Here is a 27,615-nt window from a genome sequence, read left to right on the forward strand (position 1 = left end):
TAAAGTCCTCAGTTTCCTTAATCTATCTTTCCATCTCTCCGACACACATTCCTGAAATCCCTCAAGAGGGTGGCTATGGTAAAAGTCTTCATAACGATGAACTCTAATGCTGCTTCTTAGCCATTAGTACCTCACTGTTAATAGGCCACTGGCAGAAGGCAACTGTAGTGCAATGTTTTCAAAGGCTCTTACCCAATGTTCCCACCAACTACCTATACCTGATGTGTCTACTTAGTGTTAAAGGCTGAGTAACCATTCACTCTAAATGCATTTAGACTAAGGATGGGGAATGTAGATATATTTTCCAAAAACCTTTTAGGCATTTCATCATCTGCATACAGGTGAGAAAGAATATCTTGATAGTAATTAAAACAATTTTATTCCTCTCATATTTATTGACTGACAAATCACATGGAGATAATACTTACTGTGATAGGTAATACATCTTAATCACAGCAATCCATGTAGTATTATTTATGTAACAAATATTTATCAAAGCACTTTACATGTAGATTGATTCTTCACACACCAAAACGTTTCTGAGATTTTGCATTAGTTTGTCACCAGGCAATCATGATGCTTAAAAATATCAGGTACTGAATGACACTACATGGCAGATTAAGTTCCTGAACACAATAATCTCCAGATATGAGGCAGAAGGCATGGTAATGGAGCTCTAAACTGTGTGATTTATTAATATTGGGCAGAAAATGGAGAAAAGACTCAGAAATGTACGGTCTAATCAAATAAGGCTGGAGCTTATGTATTACTGATTAAAGACCATAGAATCCCGAGACACAAAAGGCTGAAAATTATGCCGAGAGATACACAAATTGAGACAATGCCATGCTGCAGAAATCTTGACAATGGACAATATTCAGATTACTGTATTGTATCAACTGGTCACAAAGTCAGCCTTCATGCTTATCAAATTCAGATTTCTGAAAATACAAAAATTATACAGTCAGTATTTTAATTTTCTGTCACTTTTTTGTGATATAAGTATTTTTCCTTATGTAAAAACTAGCAACTGAGTAAATAAATTTTCTCTATCCTGCGACTAGTTAACACATGAGTTCCTGATAATTGGCTGTGTCTCTTTATCACAATAGTATGGACTATCACCATTTTCAATCTGTGCAGCTAAAGTATTACAAGTGGGAAGAGATTTCTCATTGGTCCCCAAACGTCTAAATCCTCATCCGAGTTATCCATCATATCTTCATCACTATGGCTGCCATTTCTGGAGGAAAAATGTTTTAGTCCTAGGAACAGCTTAGATACCAAGGAAAAGTAGAGTTATATATAAAAATTCAAAAATTAAGGTTGAATATTAAAACAAGCAATAATAAATATATCCAAATATTAATGGTTGTTAAATCCATTTCTAATTACATGGGGTGGATCAAGTGTATATATCATCTCATTTCACTTACAAAATCATTCTAACCATAGACAGACTGAACAACCACAATATCACACATCTTTGGTGGAAAGCCACTCATCCTACTCTCCTGCTTGTTCACATGCCTTACTCTACTTTTTAAAACTTTGAATTAGTAACCACTTATATATACTGTCTATCCCCTACTTACAACCTATGCAACTTACAATCATCCATACATATGACTGGAAAAAATCCGAATTAAAAAATATACATAAATATAAAAATTATGCTTAATCATACATCAGCCAGTGCTAATGGCTGTGTGCATATCATAGTGACTGTCAGACGATATCCCGGCACTATGCACATCACAGCATCTCTCTGTTCTCACTCTCAGTTACCATTCAGTACGCATGCATTATGCAAGTGAATTTAATAAATCTTTGTGCTGGATTAAACCATTTTTGCATTAAACCCCAAAGATAATGAGCATTTGAAGAAAGATTGGCAACTTTCCATTCTTTTTCTTTCAAAGTAACAATACAAGAGGAGAATTTCCAGCATCCCCTCTCACAAACCTCTAACATGCCTTCTACGATATACAGGAGGTGTATGGGTGGCATTTCTCACTATCCATACACTTAAAAGTATGTTTTTTTTTTTTTATACTTTGTCGCTGTCTCCCGCGTTTGCGAGGTAGCGCAAGGAAACAGACGAAAGAAATGGCCCAAACCCCCCCCCCATACACATGTATATACATACGTCCACACACGCAAATATACATACCTACACAGCTTTCCATGGTTTACCCCAGACGCTTCACATGCCTTGATTCAATCCACTGACAGCACGTCAACCCCGGTATACCACATCGATCCAATTCACTCTAATCCTTGCCCTCCTTTCACCCTCCTGCATGTTCAGGCCCCGATCACACAAAATCTTTTTCACTCCATCTTTCCACCTCCAATTTGGTCTCCCTCTTCTCCTCGTTCCCTCCACCTCCGACACATATATCCTCTTGGTCAATCTTTCCTCACTCATTCTCTCCATGTGCCCAAACCACTTCAAAACACCCTCTTCTGCTCTCTCAACCACGCTCTTTTTATTTCCACACATCTCTCTTACCCTTACGTTACTCACTCGATCAAACCACCTCACACCACACATTGTCCTCAAACATCTCATTTCCAGCACATCCATCCTCCTGCGCACAACTCTATCCATAGCCCACGCCTTGCAACCATACAACATTGTTGGAACCACTATTCCTTCAAACATACCCATTTTTGCTTTCCAAGATAATGTTCTCGACTTCCACACATTCTTCAAGGCCCCCAGAATTTTCGCCCCCTCCCCCACCCTATGATCCACTTCCGCTTCCATGGTTCCATCCGCTGCCAGATCCACTCCCAGATATCTAAAACACTTCACTTCCTCCAGTTTTTCTCCATTCAAACTCACCTCCCAATTGACTTGACCCTCAACCCTACTGTACCTAATAACCTTGCTCTTATTCACATTTACTCTTAACTCTCTTCTTCCACTCAAATAAGTTAAGGTCTCTGTACCTCATGCTGAGTACAGAAAAAACCATTATTCTCAATCAATTGCATGCATACGAGTTAAATGAAAAACCAGAGGAATGCATCTTACCTCACTCTGCGAGGCTTGCAAACAATCTGGATATCATAGTTCTCAACCTCCGTCTCCTTAAGGAATGCGTTGTACTCATCTGTTGAAATGTTCCATCCACCTACAAGGTACACCAGTAACTTTAGTAAAACACCTATTGTGGCATCTTAAAAACTTATAAAGCTCATAACTATTCATACTGACAGAAAAAAAAAATCATCCATACTGAGCTGTTGTAAAGACCAGTACACAAAATAATAGTGAAGTTCAAACCTGTGGGCCAAACAGCAATACAACTGGCTTCCACTGACTGTAGCTTTAAACTGAAAGATTCATTCTGAGTCACATTTTAAAGTATTTTCAATGTCTTCATGAAAATTCTCCACATAAAAAAAAACCCACCGAAAATATTTCCACCTCATCTGCAATATAATAATGGTATTCATAACTTTGTGATTCCCTCCCCCTACACAACTTTCTGAGACACATTTCTAATGATTATGTTGTATAGTATGCAAACCCAATTTTTAAAACCTCCTTCTGTAACCCAAGCTATGAATTCTTTGACCCACAACTGAGCACCTTTTTTTTTTTTTTTTTTTTTAATGGGCTCATCTTTCCCACCCTGGCAAGGTAGTATCAAGAACTAACCCTATGGGGAAAATCTTTGCTTTTTCCATTTCTAAATTCAAAAAGTCATAAAACAGAAGAGAATGATTTCCAGCCCCTTCTACAACACGCAAGAGATATGCGAATAGTATTCTTTCTACCCAATATCATGGGATAAATCAAGGAATTAAACTCGTTCTCTTCATAAAATAGAATCTGATTCATCCAGTATCATTTCTTAAATGATACTAAAAAGTAAATTTTAAATCTTGGGCACTGGACCTCTGGGAAGATTTGACTTGAGTTGCCTGTTGCAGACTTACACTTTAGTAAGAGATGAGTGTTACATTTACCATGCTATCTGTCTATCTGTATCTTTGATGCCTGTTCCAAATGGAACTCCCTCAAAGGGGTGTGGCCACAGCAAGTCTCTCCATAACTAAAGAACTCCAGTGCTGCTTCTTAGCCTTTAGTGCACAACCCTTAACAGGCCACTGGCAGAAGGAAAGTCAAACGCAGTGTTTTCAGAGGCTCTTATCTAATACTCCACATGACTACTACTATCTAATACTCCTAATTAATTCCTCTACCTAATAATCATGCCTGTATGTTCACTTACAATGCTCCATCGTATATCCCCTCTACTTTCCTCCTACAGGTAAAAGATAATGACAATGAAATATAGATCTGATATTGTTACTGTGAAATAATTTCAACTAATGAAAATCAGTCTTCTTAAGTAAGGTTAGAAAAATTACCTACCTAGATCTTGGAGGTGTCTGAGTTTTGGGCAATGTTTTACTAGCATTTTAGCTGAAGCCACTGTGAGTTTTTGTGCTCGACTAACGTTGAATTCTCTTAATTTCTTCAAACTTTTGTTTCGCATCAGCTGGTCCACTCGATCATCACTCATCTGTGAAGAATATATTAAATAATTTCTTTTAAAGGGCTATAGTGAAAATATTACCATTTGTTCATGTTGCAGGATACAAAGAGTTAGATCTAAGGTACAGATTCTATCTCTGGATAAAAACTATTATTTTAAACAGTTAACACATATGCAGAATACATTACCTTTATATGTATGGTCATTCCACGATGTGAAAGTGATAGCAATAGTTAACATACAGAAGGCTATCAGTTTAAAAACATTCAAAACTGGTTTTACCTCCACTTATAACTATAGCATTCAACACCTCTTTTACACACAGGTTTTTCCCATCTTCAAGGTGGATTACTGTTCTCTCCTCCTCCTCTAAACTGTCTCCCACTTACCTCCTTCACTCTCTCCTTACTTCAAATACTACCATTACAAGTGTTTCGTGTTTGCATACAAGTTCATACTTTATCCACCTCTTATAAACTTGATCCTTTATCTGAAGAAACTTGTCCAAAGCACTTTACTTTCCATAAACTTTCATTTAGACTGATTCACTTATTTCCAACACCTCATTATTCCCCCTTAGAATCTAACTGATTCTTTTTCTGAAATCATTGTTTGTATTCCTTGCAATTTTTTTTTTTTTTTTGCTTTGTCGCTGTCTCCCGCGTTTGCGAGGTAGCGCAAGGAAACAGACGAAAGAAATGGCCCAACCCACCCCCATACACATGTATATACATACGTCCACACACGCAAATATACATACCTACACAGCTTTCCATGGTTTACCCCAGACACTTCACATGCCCTGATTCAATCCACTGACAGCACGTCAACCCCGGTATACCACATCGATCCAATTCACTCTATTCCTTGCCCTCCTTTCACCCTCCTGCATGTTCAGGCCCCGATCACTCAAAATCTTTTTCACTCCATCTTTCCACCTCCAATTTGGTCTCCCACTTCTCGTTCCCTCCACCTCCGACACATATATCCTCTTGGTCAATCTTTCCTCACTCATTCTCTCCATGTGCCCAAACCATTTCAAAACACCCTCTTCTGCTCTCTCAACCACGCTCTTTTTATTTCCATACATCTCTCTTACCCTTACATTACTTACTTGATCAAACCACCTCACACCACACATTGTCCTCAAACATCTCATTTCCAGCACATCCATCCTCCTGCGCACAACTCTATCCATAGCGCACGCCTCGCAACCATACAACATTGTTGGAACCACTATTCCTTCAAACATACCCATTTTTGCTTTCTGAGATAATGTTCTCGACTTCCACACATTCTTCAAGGCTCCCAGAATTTTTGCCCCCTCCCCCACCCCATGATCCACTTCCACTTCCATTGTTCCATCCGCTGCCAGATCCACTCCCAGATATCTAAAACACTTTACTTCCTCCAGTTTTTCTCCATTCAAACTTACCTCCCAACTGACTTGACCCTCAACCCTACTGTACCTAATAACCTTGCTCTTATTCACATTTACTCTTAACTTTCTTCTTTCACACACTTTACCAAACTCAGTCACCAGCTTCTGCAGTTTCTCACATGAATCAGCCACCAGCACTGTATCATCAGCGAACAACAACTGACTCACTTCCCAAGCTCTCTCATCCCCAACAGACTTCATACTTGCCCCTCTTTCCAAAACTCTTGCATTCACCTCCCTAACAACCCCATCCATAAACAAATTAAAACAACCATGGAGACATCACACACCCCTGCCGAAAACCTACATTCACTGAGAACTAATCACTTTCCTCTGTTCCTACACATACACATGCCTTACATCCTCGATAAAAACTTTTCACCGTTTCTAACAACTTGCCTCCCACACCATATATTCTTAATACCTTCCACAGAGCATCTCTATCAACTCTATCATATGCCTTTCCAGATCCATAAATGCTACATACAAATCCATTTGCTTTTCTAAGTATTTCTCACATACATTCTTCAAAGTAAACACCTGATCCACACATCCTCTACCACTTCTGAAACCACACTGCTCTTCCCCAATCTGATGCTCTGTACATGCCTTCACTCTCTCAATCAATACCCTCCCATATAATTTACCAGGAATACTCAACAAACTTATACCTCTGTAATTTGAGCACTCACTCTTATCCCCTTTGCCTTTGTACGATGGCACTATGCACGCATTCCGCCAATCCTCAGGCACCTCACCATATACCTTTCTATTCACAACTATATTCCACACTCCTCCCTACCACTCATCACTATTTCCTATAAATTTTTGCTCCTCCTTGTACACTTTCACATTAACATACATCCCAAAGTCCTATTCTGTTGTCTTACTCTTTCCAAAAGCTATTCTTACAGTGCCATGCTACAAAAAGGTTATGCATATTTAAAATATCAAAAGTAATACCCTACAAGCGAGATCTAATTTTGGGTTTACTACAGAACACAATCAATGGGTATGAGTAATGCCGAATATAACAAACTTTTAAAACTCACAGTAGCATACACAAAACAAAAAACATGAATAGCACAAGCTAAACCCTGTCAATTATCAAGGTACTTACATCACAGAGACAATCTATTTCAAAGCGCATTAAGCTCCTTGCATTATTAAGGACAATGTCTGTATATGGAGCAGGCAAATGACACTTGATCTTCACTAACAGCAGTTTGGTAAGGGCTGTGTGCCGGAAATTCTCCACTGCCTGTGAACAAAAAATATACCTCAAAATACTTGGTAAACTATTTTATCAACCAACAAATGTACATCATACATCTCTTGTGAGAAAAATGTGTGTACAACGCAGTTAGAGTCCACAAAAAAATCTTTGTCTGCCTCCCCATACATTTTCAAAGGCGATGTAACACATTTTAATACTTTGTGATCTTTCCTTTGGCCTTGATTACCATCCGCAGATGTCTAGGCATGCAACTGCTGAAGTATTCTAGGTCCATAGGGCTTTGATCTGAGTGACACGAGGCAATGATAAGGTGTTGTAGTAAGCAACAGTAATGCTCGATCATATGTTCTGAGCATCCAGTGCACCTAAAAATCTCACATGTACCCACATTTTCTTATTTCCAGACAAGAATTCAGGCTTACTCCTCTTTAGAAAGGTATGTGCCGACCATATTGAAGCACAGGTGGAAGAACTTAGTACCCAGAAGCAAATTTCCTTAAAAGTGACAGTCAGGAAGAGGAAAGAAAGAACATCCTTCCCTCAAGATAGCCTGAAACACACTGAAGCAGGTTGCTGGCGCTCTTACAGTTAGAAACACTAAATTCAGTGACCAAATCGACGATGATTTCACCCTTAGAGTATCATATGCTTGTATCCATAATAAACCTTATCCATGTATTAGCCTTGAAAATATATGGGAGGAAGCCTTTATATTTTTTTTTTTTGTGGACATCAAATATTGTTACACACTGGTCAGAATTATTTAAAATCTCAACTCCTTCACACAAAGGATCAAAGAATTTTTCATAACACCTATGAGGAAAGTAAATGACCAAATACAGCAAGAATAATAAACACCATCATTGACATTACAAACCTCATATGGAGCTGAGCAATCCTCTCCTTCCATGGTAAGGTACTTCAAATTGGTACAAGTGTGGAAAACTACTGGAACATCCAACCCTCGACATCGAACTGTGAGAGCTGTCAACTGATGGCCCACAGCTTGAATTGCACCAGCCACTGATCTTGAGGCAACATTATCCAGACTAAGGTGCTGAAAATTAAAGAAATGAAACAGAAATAATTTGAAATATACACCATTTTATGCTCCTAGAAATAAAATGAAGTGAATACCCTAATCACTGCCATCTTAAAAATAATGTTCTACAGAGTGATTGAAGTGCAAGTTTCAATGGAGAGAACCTGGAGGAAATGGAGTGTTTCAGATAATGGGCAGAGGGCATGCAATGGATGGAACCATGGGAGCTAAACTAAGCCATAGGATGGGCAAAATAATGTAGGTCCTGAGTGCACTGAGGGGCATGTGGAAGAAGAGGTCACTGTGTGTGAGGGCAAAGATGGATCATGTTTGATGGTAAGGTTTTCCTTATGTTGTACAGATGTGAGGTACGGGGTATAGATGTAAAAGTACTCACGAAGGTGGACGTTTTGGAAATGAAAAGCTTGAAGACAATGCCTGTGAGTAGGATTAATCAATTAAGGGATGATAGAGGTGTGCAAGATGAGTATGCATGAGAGAGATGGCCTGGACATATGGAGAGGATTAATAGGAAGGGACTAAGAGAGTATACGTGGCAGATGTGAAATGAACTAGGAAAAGAAAGCAATCGAGTACAAGATGGAAAGATGGCAAACAAGAAATCACCTCCAATGAGGAGTCCTTTTTTCAGTTGTAAAAGCCCCATAAAAGGGGTCCTGTGATTGTAGTACAAAATCACTCCCTTTTCTACTGGTGGCTACATACAGTAAACTGTTTTAGCATCAGTAACTCAAAACCAGCAACTTCTGATATTTCAAAACAAAAGATTTTTTATAAGAATATTTATCTAATGACCTTGTAATAAATCTTTTGAAACACTAGGAATAAATCATCAATGAGAATCTCATTAAAGAGAAAAAAAGATTTATATGATGCCAATTAAAATTTTCTAAAAACAGACTTGCTGAAATAGAAAGTACACCAAAAGCCCATTTACTTGGACTTAAAATAACTGGACTCTCATGTAAATGAACTTAATCATGACTGTCTGGATGATTCCTGGCACTCGTCCAAAACCTGGACAAGTACAATTCTCTGTAAAAATACAGATTCAGTCTGCATCCAAAATTAAGAAAACCCATCCCTATATACCCAGAAAGTTGCTTATCTTGCCTGTATAGGGTAAAGTATTTCCCTCAATATAATGAAAAAAGCACAACCTACAAAGTAGTCCATCAACTGCATTGTAGATGGCTAGTCAGATAAGAATTACACAATGGCTAGTCAGATACGAATTACACAATGGCTAGTCAGATAAGAATTACACAATGCCCTACATCATAATCATACCTTGAGGAATTTTAATTGAGTCAGATGAGACCTGAAATGCGAAGGTGATGAATGAAGGTCAGCTAGCCTCTCAAGGTCAACTTCCCGGAACCTGTGTGTCAGGGTCAAGTCCTGAAGTTCAGGACAAAGCGTTGTAATGACCACCACCTTAGATGCAGACACACAATCTTCCTTCACCCTGAGGAAGAAACGTTGCTAGTGAACATCAGGTGGCACTGATAATTTTTTTTTTTTTGTCACTGTCTCCTGCGTTTGCGAGGTAGTGCAAGGAAACAGACGAAAGAAATGGCCCAACCCACCCACATACACATGTATATACATACACGTCCACACACACAAATATACATACCTATACATCTCAATGTACACATATATATACACACACAGACACATATCATATATACACATGCACACAATTCACACTGTCTGCCTTTATTCATTCCCATTGCCACCTCGCCACACATGGAATAACATCCCCCTCCCCCCTCATGTGTGCAAGGTAGCACTAGGAAAAGACAACAAAGGCCCCATTCGTTCACACTCAGTCTCTAGCTGTCATGCAGTAATGCCTGAAACCACAGCTCCCTTTCCACATCCAGGCCCTACAGAACTTTCCATGGTTTACCCCAGACGCTTTACATGCCGATTCAATCCATTGACAGCACGTCAACCCCGGTATACCACATCGATCCAATTCACTCTATTCCTTGCCCGCCTTTCACCCTCCTGTATGTTCAGGCCCCGATCACTCAAAATCTTTTTCACTCCATCTTTCCACCTCCAATTTGGTCTCCCACTTCTCCTCGTTCCCTCCACCTCCGACACATATATTCTCTTGGTCAATCTTTACTCACTCATTGTCTCCATGTGCCCAAACCATTTCAAAACACCCTCTTCTGCTCTCTCAACCACGCTCTTCTTATTTCCACACATCTCTCTTACCCTTACATTACTTACTCAATCAAACCACCTCACACCACATATTGTCCTCAAACATCTCATTTCCAGCACATCCACCCTCCTACGCACAACTCTATCCATAGCCCACGCCTCGCAACCATACAACATTGTTGGAACCACTATATATATATTCCCTGCGTGTCGTAGAAGGCGACTAAAAGGGGAGGGAGCGGGGGGCTGGAAATCCTCCCCTCTCGTTTGTTTTTAATTTTCCAAAAGAAGGAACAGAAAAGGGGGCCAGGTGAGGATATTCCCTCAGAAGCCCAGTCCTCTGTTCTTAACGCTACCTTGCTAATGCAGGAAATGGCAAATAGTTTGAAAAAAAGAAAAAATATATATATATATATATATATATATATATTATTTTTTATTATACTTTGTCGCTGTCTCCCGCGTTTGCGAGGTAGCACAAGGAAACAGACGAAAGAAATGGCCCAACCCACCCCCATACACATGTATATACATACGTCCACACACGCAAATATACATACCTACACAGCTTTCCATGGTTTATCCCAGACGCTTCACATGCCTTGATTCAATCCACTGACAGCACGTCAACCCCGGTATACCACATCGCTCCAATTCACTCTATTCCTTGCCCTCCTTTCACCCTCCTGCATGTTCAGGCCCCGATCACACAAAATCTTTTTCACTCCATCTTTCCACCTCCAATTTGGTCTCCCTCTTCTCCTCGTTCCCTCCACCTCCGACACATATATCCTCTTGGTCAATCTTTCCTCACTCATTCTCTCCATGTGACCAAACCATTTCAAAACACCCTCTTCTGCTCTCTCAACCACGCTCTTTTTATTTCCACACATCTCTCTTACCCTTACGTTACTTACTCGATCAAATCACCTCACTCCACACATTGTCCTCAAACATCTACCAGGCCCCACAGGAAACAGCATCACTAACCCACATCACTAATTTTGATTGACTTCTCCATACCTGTTAAGTTTAAATCTACTGGCATATTTCCGTAACCGGCCCATGAAACAACTGCGGCGGAGAGACTTGTTCCCCACTAAAACTTCTATCGCTTCTGTCACATTGGTGCAGTTCCCTAAGGACCTCAAGACAGAAAGATGTTTGAGCAGGAAGGCAACTCCATATTGGCTGATTCTTGTTCCTAAGATGTCAACCTGTTGGATAAGCTTGGTATTACAAACAAAATCGAAGCCACAATGAAAATATGAATATACAAAAATATTAACTGAAGCACCTGTGATAAAATGTTTTTGCTTTTTCACTACAACATTCTGTGGTCCGAGAAGTCTTACCCAAATATTCTAAATAAGAACTCACTTCAAATGACCCAAGAACATTCTGAATAACGTTCACAAAACATGTACCACAAACCCAGAAGTGCTCTATCTTAAGATCAACACATCATGCTTAATGTACATACTGAGGTCCCTTGTACATCTGCACTTTAACTTGATGAGAAAGAATTTGCAGATACTGCACAACATAATCTCAAATTATCAAAGCTATATCTTTTATTCTTAAAAATCTCTTAATATTCTTAAATCCTAATACAAGAAATTCCAACAATTGTATAATCACAATGGGTGTTACTTTTTCTAAAAACTTTAAGATATGAAAATGATCATAGAGACATATAACAGGCAGCCATGAGAGCAAAACCTAATAAGAAGAATAGGCAGCTATAAAAGTGGAATTTCAAGGGTGCTCTTTTAGTAAGAGCACACCGAGCCTCCACAGTGCAGTGGTTAGTGTCGATGCCCACTAATCTTAGGGGACCAGGTACAAATCCTGAAAAGGGCAACTGGCTCACTTGGCTCCTTCTGTTCCTTTTTTGGACAGTAATAACACAGGAATGGAGAATTTTTCAACCCTCCCACTCCCACCTCTCTTTGTCATCTTCAAAGGCACACAGAAGATACAAGAGTGGTAATCTCTACCAAGTCTTTAAGGAATTAAACATTAGCTTTCACTTATTTAATGTCAATGAATTGGTATAAGCCATGTTGTTAGGAGTGGAGGTTCCATAAACCATTTTTAGTTAGAGTAAGGATAAGGAGAAAATGGGTTCTGATAATCCTACAAAACTACTATTGACAAGTAAATGGACTGTAGAGCAAGGATAAAGAGAAAATGAGTTTTGAGAATTCTGCAAAACTACTATCAACAAGTAAATGGACTGTAATGATGATAAAAGCTTTCTGACCCTATCCAGGGTACACTGAAGAGCATCTCAAGTGGAAACACATTCCATATCATGAGGATTAGCTACTGTACATCTGTAACCAACAGTTAGCAACTGACCTAATGGGCCACCATCTATGACCAAGTTCTAATAATTTCCACTTGCAAAATCTCCACAACAATAATGACTGCATGAACACCTGGGGGGAGGCATGAATACCATCTATTGTTTGATAAGTGGCTAATGCTGTTAATTCCCTTAATAAACGTTCTAGCTGGTGGCAATACCTAATAATATAATAAATCACTTTACAAGAATAAAAAGATCTTTGCCACTGCCTTAGTATTACAAGTCTCTGACATGCCAACCTGAGGGTATCAAGGCTTTTCTCAACTGAATCCATATCTTTTTAACTGGTACTTGATATACAATTTATCCTTAAGCTAAAAGGAAAGCCAAAGCAAAACGAGATTCTCCAATAATAGTCTGAACAAAATTTCCATTCCCCTCAATACATCAATAAAACCATTACTAAAACAAACTTCCACCTTTCTTCACTCCTCTCACAACTAGGTGCATAAGTATAAATAATACTCACCTCATATTGTCTACTTCTGTTCTAACCTACTTCAATCTTAAATTGACTTCCTTAAACTCTATAACACATTCCCATTATTCCATTATCAGAAGGGTCACCCACTCCTTCACTATTGCTCACTCAAAAAGCCCATACATTTCCAAACCACGCTACTCCCTTCCCCTTCAACTTAGTGTCACCCAAGGCCTGAACGTCATGGTTTCTCTCATGAAACATAACACCAAACACAGACCACTATTATCGATAAATAAATTTTCCAAATTAATCTAAAACAGAGCCTGGACATATGCTGAGAGCATAAGACACCTCAGTTTGCGTTTTAAGTTAAGGTAATAGCTTTCTTAATTTTGTAATATTTTTTTTAATACTTGATCCCTGTTTCCCACATTAGCAAGGTAGCACCAGGAACAGATGAAGGAAGGCTACATCCGCTCACAGTCATTCTCTGGCTGTTATGTGTAATGCACTGAAACCACACCTCCCAATCCACAACCAGGTTCTACAGACCTTTCCATGGTTTACCGCTGAAACTTCATATGCCCTGGTTCAGTACATGACAGCGTGTTGACCCCATATACCACATTGTTCTAATTCACTTGATTCCATGCATGCCTTTCACCCTCCTGCATGTTCAAGCCCTGATCACTCAAATCTTTTTCACTCCATCCTTCCATCTCCAATTCCTGTTCTTGTTCCCTCCATTTCTGACACATATACCCTATATGTCAACCTTTACTCATTCTCTCAATACGTCCAAATCATTTCAGCATACCCTCTTCAGCATTCTCAACCACACTCTTTTTAACACCACACCTCTCTCTTACCCCTTCATTATTTACTCACAACTCAAATTGTCCTCATACATTTCATTTCCAACGCATCCATCCTCCTCCACACAGCCGTATCTATAGCCCATGCCTTGCATCCATTTAATACTGTGGGGGCTACTATACCTTCCAACATGCCCATTTTTTGCCCTTACAGATAATGTTCTCTCTTTTCATACATTCTTCAATGTTCCCAAAGCCTTCACCCCTCACCTAACCTATGACTCTGTTCCACTTCCATGGTTCCATTTGCTGCCATGTCCACTCTAGGTATTCAAAAGATGCCACTTCCTTGAAGTTTTCTCCATTCAAACTCAACTCAACTATCGTGTCCTGCAACCCCGTTAGCATTTAGATAAGAATAAATAATGAAAATAAATTAAGGAACAAGTGTGAAGCTGACCTCTTCAAGTGTAGAGCAGCAAGGGTTTAAATGAAATGATCGAACCCTCAATTCATGCAGGTGCCGTCCTCTTCTGAGAACATGATTCTCTGGTGAACGTAAACATAAGGCTTTCAGTCCTGCATCTGTCACACCATAGCTGTTGAGGAAAAATATCATGCTTACTTTAACTATGCTAAAAGGACAAGTTCCATTTGTTACAGTATCCTTAGCATTCAGCAATTAAAAAGTCAGTTTAAAGGAGAAACACAAGAATGGATTAAATGGAAACACCTGTTTCCAGGATATATTCTCTATGGTTAGAAAAATGTGTAAAAATACCATAAAAGAAACCTACCCTAAACTACAGAGTATGAGATTATAGTGTCTAATAAGGTATGCATTTCTAAAGTGTGGACCTGCAATGCAAGAAGAGATATAAGCTCTGTAAGATTAATTCAAAAGAATATAAAGAAAACAGTAAAAAGAAGGGGATGATAAACGAGTTCAGTGATACAGGGATAAAACAGTCACCAGAAGGGTTGAAAGATATGAATTATGCTCAAGACATATTAATATACCAACTGGTTATAGCCAAACATGTCTGGTGATTCTAAAAAAATTTCCTATACCTTATAAAAGAAACAAGATATCAAGATTAATCAAATAAAAAATCAAATATAAAACCCAAACATACAAGAGTACCTGTAGCATATTCGTAATTCCTTCAACTTTGCTGCATACTGGCCTAATGCTGCCAATATATCATTGTTGGCACCATTTATCAGGTGTAGTGTAGACAACTGTGTAAGTGATGAGAGGCCAGATACCACTGGACATGGTACAGCTGCCTACGGAACACAGAAATAGTGACAATTCCAACTCCCAGCATTTCCATCAGACTATAACTAATTAATACACTCTACTAATATATCCATCAGTTAAGCCGGCCTATTGGATAAATTTGTTTATGAGTGTCATCTTTAGCTTAGCTTTAAGCTCTATGGAAGAAAAAGTAATGTCTACAGGAATTTTGTAAAAATGTCTTCAAAAAGCATGATAGATTTCAATGTATTGCCAAACATATATGAAATATGAAAGGAGTGAAGGCTGAATCTTTTATGGGAGACTAAAAAACTGACTAAAAACTGTTCCAGGTAAACCCAAGCAACTGCTGTTTGCAATATGTGTGGAAGCAGAAAAAAGCAATAATGTATTAAAAACAGGACACACACTGAGTGCTGGGCACTGGCCCTACTTCATGGCAAAATCTCACAGGTGCTCTTTCAATCCAATCTGGGTACCATAACACTTCACTTTTATACTCCTTTCATTGCATCTTTGCACTTGGTCAACCATATTATTTATTTCTTTACACCAAACTGCTTCCCCTTGCCAAGGAAGGAAGAATCAAGCTCAAATGAACAATGGCCTCATTTACACACATTCACTCTCTTGCTGCAGTGTTCAATTTAGTGAAACAACCAACCAAAAATAGCCAAGGCCCAAAGACTATTCCGCATCACATGCCCTCTTCAGCCTAATAACAGCATATCACTCCCCATCTATCACACATTTTATCCAATGCATGCCTCCCATCCTCATCCAGTTCAATTCCAGACGCCCAATGCCTCCTTTACTCCAGCCTTCCATCTCCTTCTTGGTCTCCCTCACCAAAGGTAATTTCTGTTCTATTCTGTTTTTAGTACAAATAAAATCATGCCCACAGGACACCTCTACCGTCCTCCAACAGAATTCCTCATCATGGATGATCAGGTCTCCTGTTATTTGTCCCTCTCATGTACTCTCTTACATCTGTCAATTTTTGACAAATAGATTCTTTCAGTCAATTTTACTCTCATCCTCTCCACATGTCCTAACCAATTCAGCACACCCTATGGAAGGCAATAGAGCTGCCCTTCACTCTATGATCCTTGCAATCTCCTACCTCACAAGTGACCTGTGTGCAAACAAAGCTATCCACCACACAGTCTTTGCATATACATGTCCATACCAATTTTTTTTTTTTTTTTTTTTTTTTTTTTACTTTGTCGCTGTCTCCCGCGTTTGCGAGGTAGCACAAATATATATATACCAAATATACACCATAAATTGCTAAGCTTCCCTTTTCACGCATATAATAATAACCCTAAATTCTTATCATATCTCATTCACTTCTCTTTACTGTATCTTTAATACAAATAAAATATTAAGTCTTACATTTAACTAATTTTCATTACTTATCTCACACTTTTCCTTTCATCTGATTATACCCTCCTCAAATTGCTATGCCATCTGCCATTATCAACCTTTCTTCACAACTTCACATATGCACACACCTAAAATGGACATCAGTAGCCGATGCCTAGCCAAAATATTTGAATTTAGTTAGTTTTACTTTTATTACCACTATGTCATGCAGCTTTGAAATATTCCTTACTACCAGATCTGCAATGTGCTGTGCCATTTTACTTTTACATAACATAACTCAAATTGGAGGTGGAAAGATGGAGTGAAAAAGATTTTGGGTGATCGGGGCCTGAACATGCAGGAGGGTGAAAGGAGGGCAAGAAATAGAGTGAATTGGAGTCATGTGGTATACAGGGGTTGACGTGCTGTCAGTGGATTGAAGCAAGGCATGTGAAGCGTCTGGGGTAAACCATGGAAAGCTGTGTAGGTATGTATATTTGCGTGTGTGGACGTGTGTATGTACATGTGTATGGGGGGGGGGGGGGTTGGGCCATTTCTTTCGTCTGTTTCCTTGCGCTACCTCGCAAACGCGGGAGACAGCGACAAAGTATAAAAAAAAAAAAAAAAAAAAAAAAAAAAAAAAAAAAAAAACTCAATCATAGAGCATACAAACTTGTTGCTAAGCAGCATCATGTATCACAGACTAATATGAAACTCCATATCAAGCGAAGCATTCAGCATTAGCCTCAGGCAGCCCTGGCAGTTCACCGAAACTTTACCTGACAATCATCGATCATACTTCGTAAAAGTATAATCATTTAGCATTATCCTTATACAGTCAACTCATTAACACATTACAATCACCAATCATACTTCAATGAAGTATAAACGACCTAGGTAAACTAATGATGTTTAAGCAAAAGACAACACTACCTTCTCAATCCTGGAGGAAGGCTTATAGCCTGCCAGATATCACGGACCTGAGGTGTGTTATTGCCACCTATTTGAGTTATAGGCACAATGTCAAATATCAATGATATCTATCAAATTTGGTTTAGCAAACATATAAATAACATGAAAAAGTTCAAGTAACATTTCATCAAATCAAGAAATGAACATAGGCTTTGCAAAACTGTCTTTGGCGCATGATCAAATTCAGGAAAAAGAAATCTTATATGACCTTAGTGGGAAGTGTCTGATTCTTAAGACTTTCTTCTGGGAAAAGTTTTTTGAAAGCAAAGCTAGCTTCCCTGAGTAGCTGATGGCGTCTTGGAATCAAAGAAGCAGTGATGGTGGTGGAAGGTGCATTATCTATATCTTCGGCTTGTGTCCCATCATTATAAGGTTCCAGCTGTAATCCAGTAAAATATCAATTTAAAGATCTCAAGGAATTCTTAATGGTACTAAAAGTCTATCTCAGTCTAATACCTCAGATGAGTCTGAAAGTATGCCAAACACAATTTCATCATAAATGTATAGATATAATGATAAAGATCATCTGTAATCATAAGATACAAAAAACACTAGAACACAGTAATGAGCAAGTGATGAAATTACAGTCATTCCTCAAGGTTCTGACAAGATCCAAGACAAATTAGATATGTGACATTTTCTTAATGCTACCTTGTTAATGTGGAAAATGGCAATGTGTAATGCAACAAAACCACAGCTCCCTTTCCACATCCAGGCCCCATAAAACTTTCCATGGTTTACCCCAGGCGCTTCACATGCCTTGGTTCAATCCATTGACAGTACGTTGACCCCAGTATACCACATCGTTCCAATTCACTCTATTCCTTGCATGCCTTTCACCCTCCTGTATGTTCAGGCCCCAATCGCTCAAAATCTTTTTCACTCCATCCTTCTACCTCCAATTTGGTCTCCCGCTTCTCCTCGTTCCCTCTACCTCTGACACATATACCCTCTTTGTCAATCTTTCCTCACTCATTCTCTCCATGTGAACAAACCATTTCAACACACCCTCTTCTGCTCTCTCAACCACACTCTTTTTATTACCACACATCTCTCTTACCCTTTCATTACCAACTCGATCAAATCATATAATTCTAGTGAAAAAACTTATGATAATAAGGTATGAATGATGAAAAATATTCCTTACTTGGTCAAGTATGACTTTAAGTAATATTAAGTTTGGACAGCACTCTCCAACCACCGTTAGTAACTGCCTTGGTAATACATGCTCTCCGCAGTCTATTACTGTCACACTTTCATCTAATACCACCTGAAAAATGAATATCATTATGCCTCGCAAACAAATGTTTATCTTTAACTACAAACATCAATGCCAAAATTTTTGATTCCTTAAAAAGGACACCAATGACAATACATTTCTTTTTAATTACATAATAATGAAATAAGGTAACCAAGGACTGAGCCTGAAAATTTTTCATACTTTAGAATTCAACATGAATTAACCTCAATAACCCAGCTGCCTATATAATAAATAGAAAGCAGAGGTAAAAGTACAAGTAATGGATTTCTACCATTTTGCCAAAAGGAAGGGATAGTGCACAACACTTACTATAGGAAAATCTAGATTAATGAAGCACGATTGTGCGAGTTAAGTGTTGTCAAGTGTTATGTGTCAGAGAGATTATATGTTTGTGGACAGAATGCCAGTAGTCCATGTGTGGATAAGGTAGAAAGAAAAGACAGCTACCTTGGTGAAAGGAGTGCAGCTTGACAACAACTGAAGTGCTAGTTCACTATGCAGCCATTACTAACCCTCCCAATACCTAGGCGAGTAGTACTGGTAATACACCTCTCTGTTGGGTGGCTGCTTATCAACAACTACTTCAACACAAAAAGCCTTCCTGCACTAAACTCATTTAGGTTTGCAAACAAGTGTATCACACAACAGTCTACAGGGCCTGGCTGCGAATGGCGGTCTCTGGGTCTGGTGTATCACATAGGAGAGCAAGAGAGGGATGAGTGCAAATAGGGCCACTCTTAATCTGTTCCTGATACTAACTAACTAAGGCAGGAAAAGCCACTGTGAATGGAGAACACATCGTTTAACAGAAAACACATCGTTTAACAAACTTCTAAATCAGTGGGAGAAGCTACCTTTTATCACACTCATGCAACACTAACACTGCCCAGTATAATGAAAGTACAGCAGAAAAATAAAAATTTAACATGTCACTCACCTTAAGGATGTCTAGTTTGGCATTAAGCCAGCGATCCGGCTCTGGACTAGCAAACAAGCGCTTAACCATACGGTCTCGAACCTGTTAAAGGAGGTTTACTGAACTACAAGAATTTGTAAAATCATTGTTTCATTTCAGGAAATGAAACCTTAGGGGACTTCCCCTGAAACAACAGCTACGTTTCAAAATGATACAAATCTATAAAAATGTATATAATGAAACTGTTCTTAACATATACAGTACCTTCATCTTAGGCTCGTCATCCTTCACAGTTTGGTATAGTACCAAACTGCATATGCTAGTCTGAATCGGTCAGGCTGTCTGAAGCTCCAGTCCCACATTTCCCTAAACAGCCTGACTGATGAGTTTTTTATTTTCTTCACTAGGTTGTCCACAATGGTTCTAAAACATGCTGACAGAGTCCTATATATACTATTTTCTTTTGCATTCATGACACCTTTTGATCCGGATGGTAACTTTTGCAAATTCTTCAATGCCTGTGATAGTTTATAAATATGAATTGAAAGATGTCCATTCACAGAATTTCAATGTCCAAATCAATATATGTCTCCGAAATATGCACTCTAGAAAATGGTGTACGAGTGATTACAGTTGCTACCAATACACTGAAAGCTTATTCTTTCAAACCTAACAATTTCAACTTCCTGATATCTTTAAGCAAATTACCAAGGGTTAAATACCAAGCAACCTCCAGATAAATTGGCCAAAATGCTGAAATTACAGCCCAAAGTACATATACCCATGCCTACGGCCTACACAACAACACAGGGTCATTCTTCATTCCTTAGCCCTGGCCTAGCCTATGGGCAGTTTAATGGATCATGTGATTTTGCTGACCCTTTTGAACTTTCTAAAAAGTGATTAAAGTACATTCAGAAGGGCAGAAAAAGTAAAATATTATAGTTTTAGCCTGAAAAAAAATGAGAGAAAAAAATACGAACAGCTGCTTTCATTTCTAAGGTGCCATTTACTTAGTCCTAGACTTTTTTCTTTTTTTTTTATACTTTATCGCTGTCTCCCGCGTTTGCGAGGTAGCGCAAGGAAACAGACGAAAGAAATGGCCCAACCCCCCCCCCCCCATACACATGTACATACACACGTCCACACACGCAAATATACATACCTACACAGCTTTCCATGGTTTACCCCAGACGCTTCACATGCCTTGATTCAATCCACTGACAGCACGTCAACCCCTGTATACCACATCGCTCCAATTCACTCTATTCCTTGCCCTCCTTTCACCCTCCTGCATGTTCAGGCCCCGATCACACAAAATCTTTTTCACTCCATCTTTCCACCTCCAATTTGGTCTCCCTCTTCTCCTCGTTCCCTCCACCTCCGACACATATATCCTCTTGGTCAATCTTTCCTCACTCATTCTCTCCATGTGCCCAAACCATTTCAAAACACCCTCTTCTGCTCTCTCAACCACGCTCTTTTTATTTCCACACATCTCTCTTACCCTTACGTTACTTACTCGATCAAACCACCTCACACCACACATTGTCCTCAAACATCTCATTTCCAGCACATCCATCCTCCTGCGCACAACTCTATCCATAGCCCACGCCTCGCAACCATACAACATTGTTGGAACCACTATTCCTTCAAACATACCCATTTTTGCTTTCCGAGATAATGTTCTCGACTTCCACACATTTTTCAAGGCTCCCAAAATTTTCACCCCCTCCCCCACCCTATGATCCACTTCCGCTTCCATGGTTCCATCCGCTGACAGATCCACTCCCAGATATCTAAAACACTTCACTTCCTCCAGTTTTTCTCCATTCAAACTCGCCTCCCAATTGACTTGACCCTCAACCCTACTGTACCTAATAACCTTGCTCTTATTCACATTTACTCTTAACTTTCTTCTTCCACACACTTTACCAAACTCAGTCACCAGCTTCTGCAGTTTCTCACATGAATCAGCCACCAGCGCTGTATCATCAGCGAACAACAACTGACTCACTTCCCAAGCTCTCTCATCCCCAACAGACTTCATACTTGCCCCTCTTTCCAGGACTCTTGCATTTACCTCCCTAACAACCCCATCCATAAACAAATTAAACAACCATGGAGACATCACACACCCCTGCCGCAAACCTACATTCACTGAGAACCAATCACTTTCCTCTCTTCCTACACGTACACATGCCTTACATCCTCGATAAAAACTTTTCACTGCTTCTAACAACTTGCCTCCCACACCATATATTCTTAATACCTTCCACAGAGCATCTCTATCAACTCTATCATATGCCTTCTCCAGATCCATAAATGCTACATACAAATCCATTTGCTTTTCTAAGTATTTCTCACATACATTCTTCAAAGCAAACACCTGATCCACACATCCTCTACCACTTCTGAAACCGCACTGCTCTTCCCCAATCTGATGCTCTGTACATGCCTTCACCCTCTCAATCAATACCCTCCCATATAATTTACCAGGAATACTCAACAAACTTATACCTCTGTAATTTGAGCACTCACTCTTATCCCCTTTGCCTTTGTACAATGGCACTATGCACGCATTCCGCCAATCCTCAGGCACCTCACCATGAGTCATACATACATTAAATAACCTTACCAACCAGTCAACAATACAGTCACCCCCTTTTTTAATAAATTCCACTGCAATACCATCCAAACCTGCTGCCTTGCCGGTTTTCATCTTCCGCAAAGCTTTTACTGCCTCTTCTCTGTTTACCAAATCATTTTCCCTAACCCTCTCACTTTGCACACCACCTCGACCAAAACACCCTATATCTGCCACTCTGTCATCAGGCACATTCAACAAACCTTCAAAATACTCATTCCATCTCCTTCTCACATCACCACTACTTGTTATCACCTCCCCATTTACGCCCTTCACTGAAGTTCCCATTTGCTCCCTTGTCTTACGCACCCTATTTACCTCCTTCCAGAACATCTTTTTATTCTCCCTAAAATTTACTGATAGTCTCTCACCCCAACTCTCATTTGCCCTTTTTTTCACCTCTTGCACCTTTCTCTTGACCTCCTGTCTCTTTCTTTTATACTTCTCCCACTCAATTGCATTTTTTCCCTGCAAAAATTGTCCAAATGCCTCTCTCTTCTCTTTCACTAATACTCTTACTTCTTCATCCCACCACTCACTACCCTTTCTAAACAGCCCACCTCCCACTCTTCTCATGCCACAAGCATCTTTTGCGCAATCCATCACTGATTCCCTAAATACATCCCATTCCTCCCCCACTCCCCTTACTTCCATTGTTCTCACCTTTTTCCATTCTGTACACAGTCTCTCCTGGTACTTCCCCACACAGGTCTCCTTCCCAAGCTCACTTACTCTCACCACCTTCTTCACCCCAACATTCACTCCTCTTTTCTGAAAACCCATACTAATCTTCACCTTAGCCTCCACAAGATAATGATCAGACATCCCTCCAGTTGCACCTCTCAGCACATTAACATCCAAAAGTCTCTCTTTCGCACGCCTGTCAATTAACACGTAATCCAATAACGCTCTCTGGCCATCTCTCCTACTTACATAAGTATACTTATGTATATCTCGCTTTTTAAACCAGGTATTCCCAATCATCAGTCCTTTTTCAGCACATAAATCTACAAGCTCTTCACCATTTCCATTTACAACACTGAACACCCCATGCATACCAATCATTCCCTCAACTGCCACATTACTCACCTTTGCATTCAAATCACCCATCACTATAACCCGGTCTCGTGCATCAAAACCGCTAACACACTCATTCAGCTGCTCCCAAAACACTTGCCTCTCATGATCTTTCTTCTCATGCCCAGGTGCATATGCACCAATAATCACCCACCTCTCTCCATCTTCCTAGACATGAACTTCAATTTTTTTCACAAAAAAATGAGCGAGTATCATCTGTTTGAACAACCAGCTAAAATTAGTTGCAGAAGCTGTGGAGAATAGAGGGCTTGCACCAAAGTATCATGCTATATCAGAAAATATCCTAACATTGTAAATTTTACTCCAATAATTCAACTTTCTGACTAAGTTAACATGTCCTTCCCCTAAATGGTATGAAATAATGTTTTAACATAACTCAGATTCTAACAATCAGTACTTCGCTGCGCCATAGTGGTAACCAGGACCTTCGAACCAGTCATACTATGAACAACTACCCAATACTTTAACTATCAACTGTTACATGTGCAACATAAGTATGCTTTCTTTTGTAATAAACACTGTCAGCAAACTATTCTAACGAATATCTATTTGCCACTGCTCACACTAAAAATCTTACCGACAAACACAAAGCACCAATAAATTGGTCACAGAACTGATAATTCAAAATTTAAACTCTTAGCAAAATAGAATTTTACAAACAGTAAACTGGTATCAAATACAAGAGAAAAATATGATGACCCTGTACCTGGTCATTAAGAATGCCTGGAAGTACAGACAGCCTGTCTGATACAATTTTCTTAATCTGGTCAGGAGATGAGATTGACAAAGAGGAATAAATAAGAGAGTGGTGGAGGTCCGTACTAAGCAAGTGTGCCAAGTGGAGGTCTGCAATCACAGATGCCAGCACAACACGGAGGCTCAACTCCTCCAGGGACTCTATATGGTGTCTCTTCCGTGGTGCCATCTGTAAAAGATTAATCTTTAAGAAAAAATTTACCTTACACTGCTTGGTGCCATTACTACCCATTAATTCAAATATACTTCATGTAAAAGTGAAAAAAAACATTGTTAAGTTAATGGTAGGCCATATTCCTTTAAAGTCTATTATATTGTTAGTGAAGACAACAGTTAAAGAGATAAACAATAGAATTCAAACAATAGCAGACCACTGGATCCTTTTGAGATATCTAAACTGATTAATTTAGTACCTAGGTTGGGTTCGATTGGGATAGATTAAGCTTGAGGAAAATAAAAGCAAACATTGAACAAAAGATCAAGATCCATCCTACGTAAATATGAAAAAGAAAAAACACTGCTATTCTGGAGGAATGCGTGGAATGGTGTATGTGAGGGAGGGATGTAAGGACAGGGATAAGTGGAGACTCTTTTGCTGTGGCTACCCCCTTGATGGGAGTTTTCAGAGAATACAGGCATAAGAGATACTGATAGAAAGACAGACAGAAATAAATAAACGATACAATTTTCATCAAATAGTTACTACCCCCTCAACACTTATAGTACGACCATAAGGAAATCAAAGAGAAAGCTGCATTAATAGTTTTGAAATATGGGCAATTCCATTTTGAAGTGGTAGTGTAGCATGGAAAGATATATGAGTGACAGAGTGTGATTTAGAACATTTTCATCATAAGGCTTTTAGGCAACACATTAGTGGGGAGGGGTAAGAAGCTCAAAGTTGGGTTTTCGTAAATATACATGAAAAACTTTAACAAAACCTGTGAAAAATTCACGTAACATCCCCTAGTAGCTAGGATTTATGTTATTTTCAAAGTTACAATTGTTATGGGCCTTTGTAGTGTAGTGGTTAGTGTTACTAGCCATGGTTTATGAAATGGCCCAGCTTGGATAAGTTCCTGGGCATGGATTTTGTGCTACATGTCAAAATAAACATAGTGAATGGGACAGATAATTGTCCAACATCTGAAGGGGTATGATAGGCTTGGCAAGAGATAATAATCAAAATAAAACATGTTAGAAATAACGAAGCTAAAAGTAAAAGCAAGCCTCCACCTAAAGTAGTATAATAAACATCATTTGGAAGAATTGATGAGGAAAGGAATCTGAAGTATGGATGACCAATAAAATTTAAGGCAAGAAAATTGGAAATACTTCAGAAGAGTTGTACTAAAGCAGAAAGCCCACATACAGTATACTTACATTAGTCAGGCTTTGGACATATTGCAGACAATGACATAGTCACAGCACACAAGATAAAAGTTATAAGTAACAACTTACTACAAACTCATGGATACACTGTTCTTGTCTATTTTTGGTGACTTTACGTTCATCACCCTCAACTCTAAACACACCTCCTTAAACATGGTTAGGCTAGGAGGGGATTTCGTTAATTGCATGCTATAATCGGTTAGGTATGGCTGGGAGTGCATCAGAATACCTACATGCTATTGTTGGGTTAGGTCTGAAAAGGCTATGAAGGCATACGATCAGCTTCGTGCTATATTTAGTTAAATACTCTTAGGCTGAGAGTGCAAATGGTTAGCTGCAGGCTATGTTAAGCAAGGCTATGAGTATTTTAGATGTACAATATGTTCAGTTGGGTTAAGAATTCATAGGTTTGGTTAGGTTGGGAGTGCATAAGGTTAACTGTTTGCAATGTTAAGTGTGCATTCTTTATGCAAACCATTACGAAGGAATGGTTGTAAAGTGGACAAGTGAGTGTTTAAAACTGCCTACACACATACCAAAAGCCTAAATAAACTATTTAATTCTAGCTTACTAACACCGACCCTACTTAACACAGCTGACACACCTCTTACGAAACAGTCATGTTTCCATTTAAAGAAACTGCACTCATAACTTCTTTCCTCGTAACTCACAGCTGTGATGTGGTCAACACAAGACGTAACAATCACGGTGATTTCTGTTAGATCTATACAGGTAAGATTAACTTTTTAGGTGAGGTAAAATAGGTTACACTGTCGATTGATATCCACATCCATACGTTTACATTACCATGCATTTCTCATTACCTCTTCAACATTCAGCTCAATAAGATTTAACTCATCATCACGTACAAAATATATACAAACTGCTGCGATTTTCATGCAAATATCTGTCTCGATCTAGGATTTTCCTTAGTTTCCCTAAGGAAACCGCTTACGCCAGTCACCTTACCTTGTCAAGTATGATGATTTCATCTCATTACTCAGTAACACCTCACTTACAGCTTATTAATCTAAGTTTTCTGCAAATCCAGGAAATCGTGAAGCCACATGAAGGTATAACATACCTTGTTATTATCACGTGTTGACGAAGTAATTGGCAGTTAAGCCATACCTTCCCTTCTCATGTCTCACTATTTACATTGAGGTACAACTGTTCGGATCTGTCAAGTCTAAGTGTATATTTTCTTTCATTTTTAGCTATAACTTCATATCTCAAGTAAATTTATCCAATAAATATTCATATTCCATTAAAACAAATATATATGAGTTCTTTTATTTACATGTTTATCAATGTATCACCCAATTACAGAAAATTTAAGTTAAAGTCTTCATTACATTTGCTTATTCGAACAGCCACAAAACAAACCATACTTGTATTATTAATTTTACATATACCGGACTTGTTAGTTTGTTGTGAATTTATATATATACTAGATATATACGTATTTGGAATATAGACGAAGTACGGCATACTGGAAAATCAATGTTAGAAATAAAACTGCCTCCGCCAAACCACAGAAATCTAACAAACTGGGGAAGAGTCGTACGGCTGTACCTTGTTAAACCTTGTTTGCTGTATTTCATAATCTATAATGTATATTCCACTTAGAGGAAATGATAGTACATCAGCTGAAGACTAGACAGGAACGAGGGCCTACAATGAAGAAACAGCAATTAACTCCTTTTACACAGGGTGAGTGGTCAAATTTTGTCAGTTATGTACGAAGAGAGTCATTTTGTTGCAGGGTAACTGGACTTTCGGAGGCTGGGACAAAGAAAGGACTGTAGCTGTCAGAGGATGGCCACTGAGGCATAGAAAGTAACAATCATAAGATCAGATATCTAAACAGAGATTACGAATTTATCTAATGA

At 39.0% G+C, this 27,615-nt stretch overlaps 1 protein-coding gene across 4 annotated transcripts; it reads right to left on the reverse strand.

The window, feature by feature from the left end:
* Positions 1–362: 362 nt before the first annotated feature.
* Positions 363–26,952, reverse strand: LOC139751925 (uncharacterized). Of its 4 annotated transcripts, none has more exons than XM_071667628.1 (14): positions 26,808–26,952; positions 24,282–24,500; positions 19,852–19,932; positions 18,801–18,923; positions 17,862–18,032; positions 15,197–15,342; positions 14,513–14,651; positions 11,463–11,656; positions 9,549–9,726; positions 8,073–8,252; positions 7,079–7,219; positions 4,394–4,544; positions 3,044–3,143; positions 363–941 (listed from the first exon to the last, which is right to left on the reverse strand). In XM_071667628.1, exons 2-14 carry the CDS (start codon positions 24,498–24,500, stop codon positions 896–898), a joined length of 1,869 nt encoding a protein of 622 aa, XP_071523729.1. In that variant the 5' UTR covers positions 26,808–26,952; the 3' UTR covers positions 363–895. The 4 variants fall into 4 exon arrangements, with proteins under 4 accessions (XP_071523729.1, XP_071523726.1, XP_071523728.1 ...); XM_071667625.1 differs by having other exon boundaries at positions 363–1,243; XM_071667627.1 differs by lacking the exon at positions 26,808–26,952 and adding an exon at positions 26,743–26,762 and having other exon boundaries at positions 363–1,243.
* Between the last annotated feature and the right edge of the window lie 663 nt (positions 26,953–27,615).

The sequence above is a fragment of the Panulirus ornatus genome, chromosome 12 (genome assembly GCF_036320965.1).
Source record: "Panulirus ornatus isolate Po-2019 chromosome 12, ASM3632096v1, whole genome shotgun sequence".
Classification (NCBI taxonomy): domain Eukaryota; kingdom Metazoa; phylum Arthropoda; class Malacostraca; order Decapoda; family Palinuridae; genus Panulirus; species Panulirus ornatus.